Source organism: Cnephaeus nilssonii (assembly GCF_951640355.1).
Source record: "Cnephaeus nilssonii genome assembly, chromosome: 6".
NCBI lineage: Eukaryota > Metazoa > Chordata > Mammalia > Chiroptera > Vespertilionidae > Cnephaeus > Cnephaeus nilssonii.
In genome coordinates this window covers 11,480,263-11,499,523 of record NC_137077.1, presented here as the reverse complement: position 1 = coordinate 11,499,523, position 19,261 = coordinate 11,480,263, and the positions used below count along the sequence as shown (strand labels likewise).

General features: G+C 48.5%; 1 protein-coding gene across 1 annotated transcript in view; it reads right to left on the bottom strand.

Annotated features, from left to right (window-relative positions):
• Window positions 1-1,082: 1,082 nt before the first annotated feature.
• NUAK1 (NUAK family kinase 1) overlaps window positions 1,083-19,261 on the bottom strand; it is a 71,978-nt gene continuing 53,799 nt past the window's right edge. The window contains exons 5-7 of the mRNA XM_079774948.1: window positions 11,065-11,184; window positions 8,383-8,515; window positions 1,083-5,713 (exon numbers count right to left, since the gene is read on the bottom strand). Coding sequence (XP_079631074.1) covers window positions 4,560-5,713; window positions 8,383-8,515; window positions 11,065-11,184 — 1,407 coding nt within the window. The 3' untranslated portion in view covers window positions 1,083-4,559. The remainder of the gene's footprint in view (window positions 5,714-8,382; window positions 8,516-11,064; window positions 11,185-19,261) is intronic.

Sequence of the window (19,261 nt, the reverse complement as noted above, 5' to 3'; positions counted from 1 at the left end):
GTCCAGCCCCAAGGCCATGCACATGCTAGTCTCTCTATCTGGCTGCAGAACTATGTCTTTCCAAAGGGACTCATTTTTAAGCAGACTTCCTCTTAGTCCCTTACCCTGGAAATGACTGACAGGCCCATTTGCTAACAAGGGCAGGGACCACAAGAATTAAGAGCTTCCGCGCCAGGCAGATTGCCTTTAAAATGTCCAACGTCAGTGAATATTGCCCCTGTAAAGAAAGGACTGTGGTTTCCCATCCATGTTGAGTTTTACATTCAAGGAAACTTGAATATAAAGTGAAAGTTGCCATTTCTTTGGAAAGTCAGACTTTCCTTGCATGGATCCCCTAACACTGCTCTTCAGTACAGAGCATGACTCTCAAGGTTTGATTCCAGGGCAGGGCATGATGTCATTTGGTCTTGTGACTGGGTTCCAGGAACTCCTCAATCTCCCGCATTCTTCATCCCTCTTCCCAAGAGCTTCCTGAAGGGTCTGCGAGCAGAAGGAACAATGAATGGCACAAAGGGACTCAGGTGCCACTTTTTACAGGCAGAGCAGTGGCCTGCACCCCTGGGAAACATGGCCCATGGATCTGGACTCTGAACAACCAGAGTAGGGATGGATGTGTCTGCCTTTAGAATAAAAGGAGGTGCCAAGGAGGGGGGCAGGCAGAGGAAGCTGAGGCTGGGCCCAGAGCGTGGCTGTTAACCTCTGATGCTGTCTCTAGTCCAGGTTGAAGGAATTGGGTCAGAAGTCTCCTTTGGAAATCAGAACTGAGAACATGTCAATGTGAACGTTATCTGATAAGCCAGGATGGGTCATAAAATCAGGGAGGGGAAAGTCAGGCTACAAAAAGGGAAGAATAAAGCTGATGTGCAAAGAGGAGCAGAAAAGAGAACCTGTCCTCAAAGACCCCACGTCTCCAGTTCCTGCTCCCAGCTGCACTGCCAACTGCTCTCCGCCTTCTGAGAACTTCGAATAAATCCCCCATTTGTGCTTAAGCTTGAGTGGGTTTCTGTTGGTTATACCCATTCTATCACTTAGTTTAACTAAACGAAAAACAAGCAAATAAAGAAGCGAAGTCCCAGTTCAGTTCATTGCAATTTATTTAATTTAAAAATAAAAACAGAAACAAAAAACAAAACAGAAATCAGTTTCCAATGAAAATACAAACACTTTGGGTGGTTATCCAGCTTTTTTTTTTTTTGCTTTTTTTCTTTTTCTTTCCCCCTGTAGGCTATTCTGGGCTCAAACCAATCAAATGAGTGAAAACCAATTTTGACTGGAGCCATAGAGCATGTTGCACCAATTAAATTACACCAATATATTATTATAATACCTTTGAAATGCCTTTCAGACCAATAAATAAGAAAAGACAAATTCAAATAAAAAAGTCAACTTTTTATTACCAAAAAAAAAAAAAAAATAGAAATTAAATAAAAGTCACAACTTGGATTTTTTTTTTTTTTTTAATGTGCAGTCAAGTTTCTCTCTCTCTCTCATTTTTCTTCTAGGAATGATACCATGCCAGTTAATCCCTACAGAACATTTCCAGTTTGGCAATAAGCAGTCAGTCGATCATTCACATTTGTACTCAAGACAGCAGGCCTGGGCAAGCCTCACCTGAATCCCACCCTGAAAAGTGCTCCCTGTCATCTGAAGCAGCAGCACCTGATAACAGGGATGGAAATTCAGCGAGTTCTTAGCCTTTTCATTTCGCCTGGGGTCTTGAAGCACTTCCTGAAAACTGATCATGCCTTTGAAATTTACCTGTAAAAAGAAGGATCATTCTACTCCTTTGGCAGATGTGTAAACTAAGACACTTGAAAGGCCCAAGAGGCAAGGGAAGGACCAGGAGAGCTGACATCGAACCTCCTGCCTGGTCCACCGGGTCATAAAAGTGTCTCTCACTTGGGATTCCGTGGAAACGAATCAAGCACGACCTGCTTGGCTAGGGATTGGCAGGTAGGGGTGGTAGGACTTACTCAGGAAGCCAGGGAAGTGGCTTTTCTGAGCTTTTCCCTCTCTTCCAGGGTTCTCCTTGAAAAGCAGTCAACATCACATCTAGAATCAGAGGATTTAGCAGAATGTCAGAACTAGGCAGGGCCTGAGAGACCAGCTAACCCACCCCTCCAGCTCTCACCGAAGAGAAAACTTAGTCCCCAAAACTCTGCAGGTGCCCAAGGCCACCAGCTAGTTAGCAGCACACCAGGACGCAACCTAGAATCTCGGCCTCGGGGTGGACTGTCTTTGCCACAATCCAGTCTGGGTTTACCGACAACAGAGAACATACACGTGTGTGTCTCTTTGAGGGGGTGGGGGAGGAGAATAGTTTTTCTGAAGAGTGTCATTTTTATTTAAAGATTAGAAGGCTGGAAAATACTGAACCGAGGTAATCTCTTGGCAAAAGGAAAAAACACACATCAACCAGTAGGTAGGTGTCATACCCAAGTCATACTGACAGCTACCAACAAGGCCAGCTGCCATGCATGGGGACCAGCAGTGTGGCAGACAAGGGAGCTCCCAGAAGGTTGTGGAAAACGAGATAAGGAGTAGGGAGCTCAGGGGCTGCAGAATGCCCTCCATGCGCCCACACACCCTCCACACACTCTTTGCCACCTACAGGGTGTGTTTTTTTTTTTCCCTTTGAACCTTTATTGGAGCTCAGGAAGGAGGTGGAATTGAATGCAAGGAAACTGAGAAGCTTCCCACAATACATGACTCAGCTGGACCTGAAGGAACACACAAGACAAAACCCCAGAGCTGGTGGCAAAGGGGAGAAATGCCGCCATCTCCTTAGGGAAAGGGTGGCTTTGTTCTAATGAAATGTTCTTCGTGCCTTAAGGTGAATTCTTTCTCATCTCCCTATGAGCTATTGCCTGTTGGTTTTCCCAAAAATACTCCCAAAACTAGTCCTCCTTTTCCCAAAAATACTCCCAAAACTAGTTCTAGGTGGCTACCTGAAGTTGGCCAACTTGAAACAAGGGTTTCAATTTCCCTAGGCCAGTAGAATTTGAAGTCATCCCAAATGCAAAAATAAGACCATTAATTTCAAACCCAGAACCTGAAGATGTCCCATTGTGGGAGTGACGTCTTGTCACCTGCAATCTGGATGTCTTTTCAAGGTAAGAGTCTTATCACACCTCTTCTCTGCCTCCTCCAGAACCATCTGGGCTTCCCGGGAAACTGTCTCCTCTTCCACATGCTTCCTCCCAACCCACTCTGCTCTTTCAACACCTTATTCATTTGAATGGATGAAACGTTCTTTTCCCCCAAAACCTAGGAGTTCAAACCCATGACACAGAATACCTAGATTTGGGGGGAGAAACACCTTCTGCCTGACTTTCCTTTCCTCATCCAAATATCCCACCTACACACTAACTCCCTACAAGCAAACTCACCTACTTCTGAGGATTCCACACGTGGTGGATGGGGAAACGGTCTGCTATTACTAGACAGGGTCAATAGGTGAGCCAGTTACTCCTTTGGAGACTACGGACAGTATCACATCCAATTCAGAGCATTCATGCAAGTGAGAATGAACACAGGAGGCAGCATTCCAGTTAATATTGAGATGTTAAAGAAATTGACAATTTGCCCCCTTGTTGGTGTGGGTCAGTTTCCGTTCACCTGTGCAAAAAGCACAGAGGGTCCCAAGTTCTGTTATACACCAGTTTTAACCTCTGACACCACCATCTTTTTCCCATCCACCCTTGGGAAGTTGTGCTGAAGAGCAAGACAGACATCAGAGAAGAAGCCAAAAAATCACCATGGGCTCTAAGTCCTTAGCCGAGTTCAGAGCATCCTCTCTCTGACCAAGGCCCTATCTTCCATTCAAGATAGAGTAGCAAATGAACAAGTGCCACTCCAGTAGCATCAAGAGATAACATAGATCCCACAGGATACCTTAACCTAATTCCCAGGGCTTAACCAGGTCAAGGATGGCAACTACATGGCATGAGTGCTACGGCTCCTCTTCCCATACCCATGGCAGCCATGACTAGTTGATCACAGCACTCCTTCCCATGTGCCCGGGCTACTCACACCAGCACAGCCAGCAGCCACTATCCATCAACCACCGATTCAAACTCAGGTTGCTGAAATCTACTTGCCAACCCATGCAATCAGACCACACCAAGCTTGCTAACGTGAGAGAAGGAGCAAGCTCTGAGCTCACCCAAAGCAGACGTCTCCAGTCTCTCTCATGCCTCCTCCAGGAGTACTCAGGTGACTTCTAGGGAAATGCTCCCTCTTCCATATGCTTCCTCCCACCCTCTAAGTGCTGGCCAATGCCACCACCCCTGGATAGCTGGGCCTCTAGGAGGTACCACAAAGCCGATTCCAATTAGGACCCAAATTCTGACTGGCAGTTGACAGGACTGGCAGAGAGCCCACTCCTCCCTTTTAGGTGCTGGCTCAAGGTTGCAACCTTGGCCAAGTGAGATGGCACCAATCCTTTTTCAGTCTATCATCGTGGCCAGCAAAAGAGGTAACCAGCTCATTAGCATAAGTCATTGCTTCCCTTCCTCCCTCGTACCCACCCCCAACCCGCCCCTGCCCCCCGGGGGGAGCTAGTTGAGTTTGTTGCAGATCTCCAGCGCTTTCTTGTAGACCTGAGTCACGTCATCCATGTCCGTGAGGAGGGAGAAGCTGCTGTCTCCCAGCCGGTTCCGGTACCGCTTCGGGTACTGAGGCCGGGGCCGGTTCTGGAGCCCCTCAAAGTCCTGGATCTGGAGGAAGTTTTCCGCCGAGACACAGCTGCGGATGCGCTGGCGGGCGGGGCGATTCTCCTGCAAATCCAGCAAGTCAAAGGAGTCGTTGGACAGGACACTGTCATCGCTGATGATGCTGGAAGGCCGGCTGTAGCTCCGGGAGAGGCCCTCGGAGGAGATGCTGGGCTCCAGCAAGGATTCCAGTGTGGGCATTTCGGGGCTGGCGAGGGCCGGGTCCATGGTGCCTGCGGAGTACTTGCTGCTGTGTTTCAAGATGCCCTTCCTGCGGCAGGACAGGCTGTGGACGGTCACCCTGGCCGTGTCCGGGGGGCTGGGGGACGGGATGCTGCTGCCCATCCCATCGTTGCTGTCCAACAGCTCCGAGGACTCGCTGCGCTCCGGGGAGGAGTAGTAACCCGATTCTCTCTGCTGCGTCTTTTTCAAGATGCCTTTCTTGGGCATGGTGGCCGACTGTTTGGGGCTCAGTTTACCTGGCACCTCTGCCTCGGGGGAGCTCGGGAGGGGCACGCCAGTCCGGCACAGGTCCTGCTCCATCTTGAAAGCAGAGGGTAAGGCCGGACTGACAACGCCCTCGATGAAGCCGGTGCTGTGAGAGCGATGCTCGCTGTTGCTTCGCTTCTTCAGGATCCCTTTGGGTCTCTTGGAGCTCAGTTTGGATGGACTCTCGGGCACCGAGTCCTGGCCGGACTGGGCAAAGTCGTTCTCTTTCTTGGACTTCTTCAGCGACCGCTGCCGCTCCAGCATGACCTCCGGGGCCCCCGGTTTCGTCAGGTTCTTCATTTTGGCTTCCGCCTCGGCCTGCAGCCCCGTGGACCGGTGGTGCCAGTCGATAATCCGAGCCAGGAGCGGGGACTCGGAGTTGGGCAGGGCATCGCAGTCACAGACGCTGCTCTTGTAGCCCCAGTTCACCCACCAGTGGTTCGCGATGTCCTCGATGGTGGCCCGGCGATCGGGGTTCACCATCAGCATCCACCGGATGAGGCCTCGAGCATCTACGGGGCAAGAAGGAAGAGGCCTTAATGGGAGCCCCTGGCTTTGCGACAGGGATGACACTCCAGGAATGGCTAAGGAGACACGCTCACTTTCCGAAAAGTCCAGTCGGGGCCCCGGTCTAGCCAAAGTCTTCCAAACTGTACCTCAAAAACCTCATCAAAACTTAGAACCACAGGCCAGTTCGCCATCACAGCCTGGCATGTGTTTGCATGTGAGGGAAGGGATGTCATGAACTACTGAGCTTTCTATCAACTCCAGTCTTTACGAAAGGGTACCCCGGAAAGAATCCAGACCCAACCCCAGCAGGGCCCCACTACCCCTCTGGTGAATGTCATTTCACCGAAAGGGAACACAGCTGTGGATTACTATGGCTCTCTTTAGTCCTCCGGACATAGGCTTGCATAAGCATGCAGTGCTCAGGGTCATCGGGAAAGTGTGTCGCGATGACAAGGAAATTTGGGGCCGAGATGGCAAGAAGAAGGCTCCTCGTCAGAGAGGGAAATACGGGGAAGGATGGAGAGGAGCTCAGACCTGGCACACCTGGGCAGTGAAGGGGCCATGCCCACGGCTGGCCTTGGCCAGGTTCTGAGGCCCACACCCCACGAGCTCAGCCCCTTTCCCTCTCTGACATAAGCCATAGCGTGCGGAGCTGTCGGATCAGCGAGCTGATCTGTCTGCTGTCAGCTCACTGCCTGTCTGACAAACTCCATTTGCAAATTTCTGCTGCCAGAGAGGTAGGGGGAAGCCCCAAAGGGAAGTCGAGGAGGCACAGGAACCAGCTGCCTCACAGCTTACACACCGACTTCAAAGATCGACTGTGCTTCCCCGGTGGGGGCTGAATTACGTCCTGGGAGGCGCCACCTCCCCCAGCCACTTATGTGGGCTAACGAGTAGCTGGCAAGGACCTGGCAAGGGGGCCAAGGGTGAGCCCCACCCTGAAAAGTGACAGGACGATGTTCATTCAGTCATTCCACAAATATTCCCTGAACTCCTGTAACGTGCCTGGAACCCCAGTTAGCCGGTTGAGGCAAATAAGACCGCCACAGAGGTCACCCTGAAATTTCTCAAAAAAAAAAAAAAAATTCCCAACCAGGTTGGCTTATTAAAAAAAAGAGATATGACTCTATCTATCTACACATGTGCAATAGCCAATCCTCGTTATTCACAGATTCTGTACTTGTAAATTTCACCTACTCACTAAAATGTATGTGTAACCTGAACATCAGTACTCAGGGTGCTCTCCTGGCCACTTGAGTCGGCAGAGAGAGGCAAAACCCCGAGCTGCCCAACACGTGTGTGTGTGTCCAGCTGAGGCCCACCAAGGCGACGCACTCTGCTTGCTGTGTCTGCGCTCATGACTCACCCAGTATCCTTTTCAGTCTATTAGCCCACGTTGTTCACATTTTTGCACTTTCTGTGGATTTGGCTGTTTAAACGGCCCCAGGTGTAGTGCTGAAGAGCTATCTAGTGATCCTGAGGGCAAGAAGGCTGTGATGTGTGTCAGGTAAGCTTGTTCAGGCATGAGTCACGGGCTGTTGGCCCTGACTTTGATGATAAGCAATCAACAGTCTATTTTAAGTGAGGTATCTTTAAAGAGAAACATACAGGGTTTGTTTAAAACAAGGTTACCTACTGTTCAGTGACAAAAGCACGGGCACTTTAGAGGCTCAGAGGAATGGAGCCCTGTATCTCGCTGAGGAGCAACGCCTCAGGACTCACTAACCAGTGCTCACAGCAACGTTACAGAACGTCCCTCCATGAATAATGAGAACCGCCTACGTGTGTCCGTGTGTGAACATACATGTATCTATATGAAGGGCCTGTGTTCATTGTATAAAAAGGGCCCCCTGTGCACACCCTTGCCTCACACGCAGGGCACTCTCCCATCAAGAGGCAGAGCCTACGGCCTCGGTGGCTTTGACCAATGGGACATGGCAGAAGGGACTTTATCTGGCTTCCAACACAGACATTAAGAAAGCTTGGCGGCTTCTTCTTCCTCCTTCTCAGAGCCCGGAGCGGCCACGTAAGAAGTGCGGGCTCCCTCCCAGACGGAGAGGCCTGGGGAGGCGCCTCATGGGCAGAGAGCCCACAAGGAGTGTCCCCACATCAGCCCCAGCCGCCATCGGTTACAGGGGCAGGAGAAACCCCTTCCAGCGAGGCCAGCAGAGCTTTACCCAACCCAGGTGCTCCACATGGTCACGTGGTTGTGTGGGGGATGGGACAGAGCCCCGATGCAGCCACAGATCATGAATCAGTGTCCATGGGGCACAGTGGTGCAAAGGGGCCGCGGCCACGCTCCTGACACTTACAGTCTAGTCAGGGTGGTCTGTATGTCTACATGGACCAGAAGACACCAAAAGTACCTTTTCCCAATTTTTAAATTTTCAGTGGAGAAACTGAATCGCAACAGGGTCAGGGGTTTGCCCAAGTTCACACAGCAAGTGAACGGGACTCCTCCCAGCCTTCCTGCCGTGGAGAAGGCTCGTTCTGAAATTCTCATTTGGGAAAGTGTGGGGAACGCGGCCTCACGAGCCAGCTTTGCCAGAAAGCAAAGACCTGGAGGGAATAGAGAGGAAAAGCAGGAGACTCCTTCCAGACGCTAAAACAGAAGCAGGAAGCGTGCGCGAGGGCAGCTCCCACTCCACCCCTGACCCTCCCGAGCACGCACCTGAGGGCTGCGTGGGCTCCCGGTACTCTCCGCTGCTGATCTGCCGAATGAGGTTTTTGTGATCGAAACCATCGAAGGGCATTGTTCCATAAACCAGAGTGTAAAGCAACACGCCCAGGGCCCAGCTGTCCACCTGGAGCAGAGAGACAGGACATAGAGGAGCTGGGAAGCCGATTCCGGATGCCTTCCAGACCATTAGCATCCCAGCGTGGGAGCAGCCACCCCCAGCGACCCCGGAGCTGAGTTGAGCACCTGGCAGACAGGTTCCCATGGCAGCCTGACAACTGATATGCAGTGCAGCTGGGCATTTCCACTTCAAACCAGGACCCCGCAGTCCCAACCCCCATAAGAACGTTCTCAAACAGACTGTCTTCTTTGATCCTCATTATAACTTTGTGCGATAGGTAGGGTCTGGATGACTTTCACCCCCCCACCCCCCAGTTGACAGATGAGAATACTGAGGCACAAAGACCTACATGGTTTCTCGAGAGGCCTGGACCCAGTGACAAAGGTTAAGCCTGGGACCCAGGGCTCTTGGCTTCTCACCCAGGAATCCATTCCTTCCTGTACCTTCCTTCCAATGGATCGGGCGGCAAACCCAAACACTTACAGGAGCCAGGCAGACAACAAACATGAACGAAGCAAGAGAGAACTGGGGGACCAACGAGGAGCGTTGGGGACAGAGACAAACCGTCGAGTCCATTCACCCATCTCAAGCAGGCAGCCCCCTCCGCGTGGCTAATTGCCGCCTCAAAGCGACACAGACCCCGCACTCGATCCTTTGGTTTTTCAAGAGAAGTCAGAAACCAGACTTCTATGTGAAATCTCCCAGCTATTAAATGTTTGTTCAATATATATTTTTTCTTTTTTAGGAAAACAAATGTGGCCAAATAAAGCACGCTTGCCGGCCAGTTCACAGGCTGCCAGCTTGTAACCTCGGAAACAGATCCTCCAAGATCAAAGAGGCGTTCGTTATCTATGATAAATTTACAGTGTCGAGTTTCTGCAGTTTTGTAAATGGAATCCTGTGCTCCTCCCTTACATTCTTACTTCAGAAAGACCTTCTCGGCACTGTCATTGGCAGAGGCCGCTGGCATCCTTCTCTTCCGCCTCCAGCCCTGCCCCAAACACTCTCAAACAGATAAATATTTGGAAGGAAACATTTCAACCCAGTGAACAGCTGCTATTTAAAGAATACTGAGTGGATGAAATCTCTCTGTAAAGAGAACCATCTTTTTTTTTTTTTAAAGAAAATAGCCACTCACAAAAAATAGCCACCCGCTTTTAAAATAACATTTCCACCTAACACATGGCCCCAAAAAGCCTTAGGCATGTAGAGCCATGCACTGCTCATGAGTTCAAAGATACAATTAAAATGTATTTCCTTAATAAAAAAAATACAGGCTGTCAAAAGTATTGGTGAAAAGGTAGTCATTCCCAGAGCTAAGGGGTTTTTGGTTTGATGTTTGTTTGTTTTTTCGTTTTGTTATAATGAAGAAAAACTGAAAGTAATCTGACTGTCTAAATCTTGGGGAGTGAGTAAATTATGCTGTTTATTCCTACATTGAAACTTTGTGTTGTCATTAAAAACTGTTTTTAATAACAAATTCAGAATATGTCATAATATAATGTTAATAAAAGGCAATATATGTACTATATATATATATATATATGTACATATACACACACACACACACACATATATATATATATATATATATATATATATATATATATATGCACACACACACATATACATTTATACATATACAAGGACCTCAATTATTTTTTAAGACTTTTTTATTGATTTTTAGAGAGGGAAGGGTGAGGGAGACAGAGAGAAATATGTGTGTGAGAGTGGAGCATCAATCAGTTGCCTCCTGCATGCTCCCTACCAGGGATTGAACTGAAAACCCGGGCACATGCCCTGACTGGAAACTTTTAGGTGCTCAGAACGATGCCCAATCAACTGAGGCACACAAGCCAGGACTCAATTATTTTTGAAATGCAGAGATTTACACTGGAAAAAGGTCCTTTAAAAAGCCACAAAAATATTAACTGGTTATCTTTTATGGGTAGATTGCAGGTAACTTTATTTTCTCTTTTAGGCTTTTCTGGATTTTTCTATTTTTCTCCCAAGGTGTATATATTATGGCTTTTATAATCATACTAGAGACCTGATGCACGAAATTCGTGCATGGGGGGGGGGGTGGCCCTCAGCCCGGCCTGCACCCTCTCCAATCTGGGACATCCCTCTCGCAATCCAGGACCCACTGGCTCCTAACCATTCACCTGCCTGACTGCCTAATGCCCCCAACTGCCCTCTCCTGCCAGCCTGCTCCCTCCCCTGCCAGCCTGATCTCACCCCCAATTGCCCTCCCCTGCTAGCCTGATCTCACCCCTAACCCCCTGCCAGCCTGATCTCGCCCCTAACTGCCTCTGCCTCGGCCCCCACCACCATGGCTTATCCAGAAGGAAGTCGGACATCCGGAAGATGGCTGGTTGACCCAGTCTAATTAGCATATTACCCTTTTATTAGTATAGATAAGGAAAAGTTTGCTTTGCTTATTTTGTTGGGATACTTTTTAAAGTATTTTTTGGATTAAACTCTTTGCCCTCTGGCCTTTTCTCTTCCCAATACCCACCACCCACCCCGCCATACACAACAGGCAGCCTGCTCACCTCTGGCCCTCGGTAAGGCCTCCCATTGACAATTTCAGGAGACGCATAGAGTGGGCTCCCACAAAACGTTTGCAAGAACTTGTCCTTCTGGTACAGGTTGGAAAGCCCAAAGTCAGCAATCTACAAAGACAAGCAAGATCCAGGAGGCTTGTTAGTGTCGCAGTCAGTGTCTGCATTGGATCAACTCGCACCACCCAGCACTAGAGCAGCTGAGGGCACCTGGGGGGTCTGCCGGCTGAGTCACCCTTTTCTCTGTAGCCCGGGGTCTTCATAAAAGGACCAATCAACACGACTGGGCCCATGACTTCTGGCGGCGGTCCTTAGCATCCAGCACACGATCTGCTACATCTGCACACTACCTGCTCTGTTACTTAAAATTACTCCTTACATGGACACTCTACCTTTTTTTTAAATATATTTTTATTGATTTCAGAGAGGGAGAGAGAGATAGAAACATCAATGATGAGAATCATTGATCAGCTGCCTCCTGCATGCCCCTACTGGGGATCGAGCCCGCAACCCAGGCATATGCCCTTGACCGGAATTGAACCTGGGACTTTCCAGTCCACAGGCCAACGCTCTATCCACTGAGCCAAACTGGCTAGGGCAGGACGCTCTATCTTCACTTACATTTTGATATGCCTGAGAAATCCACAAAACCACAGGCTTGATGTTTCTGATGAACACTGAAGCGCATAACTATTAGTTTGAGAAGTGTTCACCTGTGGCCTACCTAAAATCACACTGCACCACGGTGGTGTGCACATCACACTTGGGAAAACCCTTACCTGTGCACCTGACACCACCACCTCTTTATCCGGTCGCCCCCAACTGCCCTCCCCTGCCGGCCTGGTCGTGCCCCCAACTGATCAGAACTGCAGTTTGCCTACCCGTGACCCTAGAGGAAATGGACTCAGGGCACTGGGTTTTGTTAAATGAGTTCTTAATCATATTTCAGCCATCTGTGTTTCATGGAGCAGGTCCATCAGCTACTCTAAGCCTCAGTTTACTCACCAGAAAATGGGAGTCCATGATCCCTATCCTGTTCTAGCTCACAAGATTATTGTGAGAATGATTTTAAAAAATCCATCCAGATGAGACCATGAATGCAAAAGTGCTTTAGAGTCCTAAGCAAATGCTTTACCTAACCTTGCTGCTCTTGTATTGCACACCCCTGGAAGTCATTCTCTGTTCCTTGAGTTTCTGTAGTGTTTTATTTATTGTTATTTATGGCAGCATTCTTCCATATATATTTTCCCACATATATCACATATACACCAATACATATAATGTACATATATACATATACACATATATATGCATATACATAAAAGAATTCACCTTGCCTGTTAGACTTAAGTCCCCCTGAGGCAGGTGGGAGGTTCCACATCTTCCCCTCATCTTTGTATCACCCACTGCTTAGCACCTGCTTTCACCCAAGAAACACTTCCCACTAGAATAAGCAGTATAGTTTGAAAAGCACAAGATAATTAGTAGATAATACAAAGGAATAATAATAAACTTAGTTACCACTTTACTGAACAACCTCCAAGTATCAGGCACTGTTCTGAGCACTTTACGCTCTCTAATCTAATCCTACCCAAAACCCCATTTACACAAAAATGTGAATGTACGTCATGGCACTGAACTGTACATCTAAAAATAGTTAAGATGGTGAATTTTGTTTTATGGATATTTTACCACATTTAAAAAAAAAACAAACCCATTTAACAGATGAGAAAGATGAGGTTTAGGGAGACGAGGCTGTTCATTTCAGGTGAACCACCTAGTAAGCACGAATGTAAATCTGTGTCTGTAAAGTTTCCAACCAGGAGCCTTCCTGCCCCGGGTAACAGCAGATTTCACTCCACCCTCAGCCTTTCACGCCAGCCTTGCGGCCTGAGCCCCCGCGGGCTTCCATTCCCCAGGCTGATTTCCACTGGAGGCTTAAACACAGCCTGAGTGCCTCACGTGCCCAGCCTGCCCACAAACTCGCTGGGGCTCTGTTTTGAATGCAGCACCCCACATTAGCCTATTTTATAGAAGTCAGCCCCGAATGAACGGAATGTCATTGCAAGTAGCTGGGGGGAAACCACGCTTAGAAAACGCATTCTCGGGGTTCAGATCGCACTTCATTGCCCTGAATTCCACTTTCTCATCAAGGCCCCTGCCTGGCTTGCTTACAGGAAGTTGGCTGGAAGCTCTATGAAATGTGCCCTGTCAATCAGAAGAGGAATGACATGGCTGCAGCCCTGGGACATGCCAAGAAGTCACAGTCTGCGTCCTCTCCGACCACTAAGGCAGAACTGTCCCAGCAAGTGCGCATCCTGCGGAAAATCCATTCCTTCCCACCCCGCAATGGCAGCGGCACCCGGGGCACGTATGAGCTTCCAAATACACACACGTGTGAGAGGCACCCACCAGCTCCGCGTGTAAAACCGCACGTGCACACACTCACACGTGGAGTTCTCCAAGTCCGGGCATCCTTGCTTTCTTTGCAGCCCTCCGAGAGTGTGTTTATGTTGTACCCACTCCCGTCCTCACAGACTGATGCTTATCAGCCTCTCCCCGTAAAGCTGTCAGGGCTGCTGACAGGAGATTAATAGAGATCTAGATTAGTCCATGTTCTTGGCACTTTAACGGAAAAGCAATACTAATCAACACACACACACACACACACACACACGTCGTTCTCAAATCTTGAGCCACTTAAACTTGGGCTGTGGCTCTAGACCTCATACCCTGTGGAGCCTACATGAAGTGGCCACTGGTTAGGAAACTTCTCAAAGCCTCAGTTTTCTCATCTGTAAAATGGAGGTAGGGGCAGTGTCTACCCCCACAGGGTCATGGCGAAAATTAAATAACATAATGTACGTAAAATACTTAGAACAGAAATTCGTGCAGAATTGAAGTTCCATAAATAGTGGTTTCCCACCTTTAAATCCGTGCTGGTAACTTTAGTAACTTCATGATCCTCAAAAGCATATTGTATTTCCATTTAAGAGAATTACGTAAGGCTTCTATTTCAAATAAGTGTAATTTTTAAAAGTGAGTTGAACTAAATATATTAAGTAAAATAGCTCAGGAGATACTAGGAAAAGTCAAAATCCATGAAGAGAGTGAAAGAAAAGAAATTTGAGCCCAGCTGGTGCAGCTCAGCGGTTGAGCATCGACCCAGGAACCAAGAGGTCACCGGTCAGGGCACATGCCCTGGTTGCGGGCTCAATCCCCACTAGGGGGCATGCAGGAGGCAGCCAATCAATGATGTTTCTCTCTCATAGATGTTTCTATCTCTCTATTTCTCTCCCTTCCTCTCTCTCTAAAAATCAATAAAAAGTATTTTTTAAGAAATTTGGGAAAAGCTAAAAACATGGGGAATAATGATTTTGAACATAATAAAACAAAAATAACCAAATCTCCGAAATGGTTTCAACCTGAAAGAGCCTTAAGAAATGAGCAAATCCTACCCCTGGTTCTGTAAGTGAAGCAAGTGGAGGTCAGAGGACTTCAAAGCTTGGCTGAAGGCCACGAGAGACAACCCCACAAGCGTCAGGTTCTTCCCAGTCTGTGTGCATCCTCTGTTTCAGAGCATCAGTTGTGTATCGAGGGTGACTCCGCCAAGGAGGCATCTGGGCCTCGCTGTTAAAGTCGTCTTTTGCTGACACACTGGTCACCTTTGGAGAAAGGTAACTAACTACTCTGCACTTCTCTCCTGGTGGCGGACTGTTCCCCTGGCCCGTGCTGGTTCAAAACCACCCTCTGTCCCCACCCCGGGTTCCGTTCAGCCTGGACTCTGAAAAGAAAACGGGGAAGTCAACACTTGTGTCTTTAAGGTTTGGAGTTTTTGTTGTTATAGAGTCTTTCTAGACGTGTGCCCTGCCGGATGGAAGTCAGAGTCAGAAAGATCAACTAGGAAAGGACTGTTCACATTTCAGAAGAATTCACCTCACTACAGCATGGACGAACCTTGAGGACGCCGTGCTCAGTGAAACAAGCCAGACGCCGAAGGATAAATAGTATGTGATTCCACTTATATGTGGCTCAGAGTAGTCAACTTGGTAGAGGCAAAAAGTAAAATGATGGTTTCCAGGGGCTGGGAGGAGAAAGGATTGGGGAATTGTTTTTTCACTGGATACAGAGTTTCAGTTGGGGAAGACAGAAAAGCTCTGGAGACGGGTGGTGGTGATGGTTGCACGACCATGTGACCATGTGAACGTACTTAATGCCACTGAACCGTACACCTAAAAATGGTAAACTTTATGTTACATATATTTTACCATTTTTTAAAAAAAGGATTAGGTGGGTGGATGGGAAGAGATCAACCAAAGAACTTGTATGCATATATGTGTAACCCATTGGATGTAGACAATAGGGTGGTGAAGGCCTGGGGTGGGGGGAGGGGGCGGGCTAGAAGAGGTCAATGGGGGAAAGAGGGGCATAGGTAATACTTTCAATAATAAAGATTAAAAGGGGGAAAAAAGCAGATTGAAATTTTTTTTTAAAAAAAAAAGGATTAACCTCAGATCACATGAATAATCGCTGTGAGCTCACCCGATGAAAAAGGAAGTATCAGCTTGCTGGTGATTAACTGCAGGGAAAGGATGCTGATGACAATGACAGTGTAAGCTATGGTCTGACGGTCATTTGCAGTGTCTAAGAGGAAATGCAGTGGACTGAGCAGATCAGAGGTGAAAGCCAGGAGAACCTGGGGCTAACCCTGGGCTTAGCACTACTAGGTGCTCAGTGGGACCTGCCAAGGTCCTCCATTTCCTCATCTGCAAAATGGGAATGATAACAGAGCCCACCGCATAAAGGTGTTGTGAGGATCAGAGAACCCACATGTAAAGCCCTGAAATAATCCTGGTTCCAGAGTCTCTATTCATTACAGCTACTGCGATAATGCTGACGATTCAGTTTACTTAACACTGTTTGCCGGGCAAGACACAGGACTGAAAGCATTATGCCGCTGTCCACCAAACAGCCAACGAAACTGTCATCCTTCATTTCGGAAATAAGCATGAGAGACTGCGCTGCGTGAGGGGAAGAGTAAGGGATGGAGAGGTTGAGTGTTTGAGTTCAAATCCCGGCCTCAACTCTTCCCAGCTGGAACCTTAGGCACGTAGGTCAACCCCTCCCTCCTCCACAGAGGTCTGAGGACCAGTAGCATGGCCACTGGCTGGGAGCAGGTCCGTTACAGATTTGCAGGCCCCACCCACCCCAGGCCTACTGAGTCAGGTTGCATCTCTTAGCAAGATCTCCAGGGGACTCCCCTAACATTACCCACTCTGAACCTGGGTTTCTTCATCTATACGATAGGGGATGATGATAATGTAACCTATTTTGCAGGACTGATGTAATATCAAATCAATGATAGATGGAAACCATGCCTCACATGGCCTGCAGTAAATGTTAGCAATTACTACTTCAACCTCTCTGAGTCTGTTTCCTGGGCTGGCAAATGGAATGCAACAGCACCAACCACATGATGCTATGAAAACCAAAATCAGGTTAAATGAGATAATAACAACAACAATAAACAATAATAATAGCAGCACCACTCCAGGCCAATCACCTTTCCGTGAGCACTACATATATCAATGTATTAAGTCATCATAACAATTATGACGAGGGTGTCATCGCTACCCCATTTTGTAGATGAGGAAACTGAGGCCCAGGTCAGAGACATGGCTGGCCTGAGATGTGGAGGAAGAGCGGCTTTGGCTTAAAGCTCCACATAAAGAAGAGTTATTGCTCTCAGGTGGCTGAGAAGGAAATAGCTTTGTGTGGAACTCTTCAGGAAGACAGCAAGCCCATCAGGGAAGACACACTCCATAGCTCCTTTCCGGCCGGGGAGTTCATGGCTGCGGCTTTCCCCATGACAGCCTCGCTCCCGAGTTGTCAGGAAGTGGAGGCAAGGAGTGGAAGTGAGCAGACGAGAACCGGGTCGGCTTTCATCTTCAAAAGATCTACACTCACACCGCCTCTCAAGAGAGACTGGAAATGACTGATTCCACGAGATCTGGGGAAGCTCTTCACCCAGGGCGCCTCCGAGAAGCAGCCTCTGGGGATGCTACTGAGCAACCCGCCCCAGCTCATTGCTCCATCAACGCAGGCATCCCCGTGCCTGGAGAGTCTCTCCCCGGGACAGCTGGACACAAGCTGCTACAGACAAGGAGAGGCGACCTGAAGCAAGGGCCAAAAAGTGTCTTCAGGATCTTTCTTGGATTTAGGGCCAATCTGGGTGGGAGCGGTGTTAGAATTTATCAAGAGGCTGGTCTTTAAGGTTAAAGACCCTTAGCTGTAGCCGGTCCCATCGCTTATTAGCTGGGGGAACCTCCTCATCTGTAAAACGGGAGTAATCAGACCCACCCCAGTGGAGATATTCTAATATCCAAATGAAAGAAGGCACGTGGAAGGTCTGGCTCTGGGCTCTGGCTTCTAGCAAGGACTCGATAAAGGTTGCTTTTTTTTTTTTTTCTTTTCTATCCTCCATGCCCTGTTCCTGTGCTTGCTGCTCCTTCACCTTAAAAGACCATCACATTCCTTTCTGTTGAACTCCTACCTATCCTTCAAAACCCAGTTGAATCAAAGGCTTCCTGGTCCCTCCAGCTAACAGACCACTTCCTGCTCAGCACTCGCACAGCGTATCACACAAGGCACCCTGAGGCCGATAGCAGGGCCACCTGGTCCTGCCAAGGGACAAGGATCCGAAAAGGCTTCCTGGAAGGAGAGGCGTTCAAGCTGAGACTCAACAGACAGACAGGCAAAGAGCCGTGGGATGAGCATCCTAGGCGGAGGGAACCACGTGTGCAAAGGACAGGAATCAGAGACAGCTTGGCAGCCCTAAGGAGTTTGAGTCCTAGGCGAGGGCCTTCTCTGACCACCCTCGCTAAAATAGTACCTGCCATGCTCTAAGGCAGGGGTCCTCAAACTTTTTAAACAGGGGGCCAGTTCACTGTCCCTCAGACCGTTGGAGGGCCGGACTATAGTTTAAAAAAAACTATGAACAAATTCCTATGCACACTGCACATATCTTATTTTGAAGTATAAAAACAAGACGGCAAAAACACCCGCATGTGGCCCGCGGGCCGTAGTTTGAGGACGCCTGGTCTAAGGTAACCCTGAATGCATTTTCTTCACTGCCACACAATTACATTATATATTCCTGTTTACTGCTTGTGTCCCGAATTAAAATTCTAAGTCCATTAGGGCAGGTACCTATTGTCCTCGTTCACCTCTCTATCCCTCTCATGACTCATCTTGACCGATGGTTTACGTGCTAGATTCTGAGCTCCAAGAACGCAGGAACCCAACCATCGGGGTCACTGGTAAATTCCCAGCAGCCAGCACAGGGCCAGGTACCCAGCAGAAACATAGCCAACATTTGTGCTTGAGTCAATATTGTCCATTGAAGAGATTGTATTTGCTGAATGAGTAAGTGCAGGAATGGATGAGTGAACGCAAGCACACATGAATACATATGTATACACCCACACAAATGGGTAGGCGAACAAATGAACGGATTAGTGAACGCATGAATGCACATTCTCACATTCATGTACTCAAAGCCCAGAGGCGCAGGTCCTGAGCCGCCTCTCCTTGGTCTTCTTAAGCCTCCGAGGGCTTCTAGCTCGCCTGAGCCCCAGCCATTCAAAGCTTCTTTTCTTATCCCCTGCAGCTGAGTTTCCATTGTCATCAGGGGCAACAGGCCATTTCCCCTCCGCCCCTCTACTCTGAGTCCTGGGAGCTCACCAAATTCTCAGCCCTCTTTGAGGAGGTCAGCTGACCCTGGTGCCTGGACCTCTTCTCATTGTAAGGCGTTTTTTTGTGTGTGTTTTTTTACAGGAGCCTCCCATGGGAATTGTCGGCATTCTATTCTCCCAGAGAATGGGATGTGAAATCTGGCCCGTTTTTATTAATTGCAAATTAATGCTATCCTGGGTGTCTATTTTGGTAGACATGCTTCTCCTCGGAGTACGGAATGCAACCCAAAGAAGCACATTGCTCTCATTCTTTCTGCTGACCGACTGTGTGAGTATTTTTAGAAGCCACACCCTCTCGCACTGGCCAGATAAGTAATTCCCAATGCCAGATGTGCTCTTTGCAAATCAACATCAGGCAGGGAAGGGACGAGGAACAGCTGCATGGCTCCCACCGAAACTGCAGCGACATGTGACAAGTTTAAACCAGTAGCATT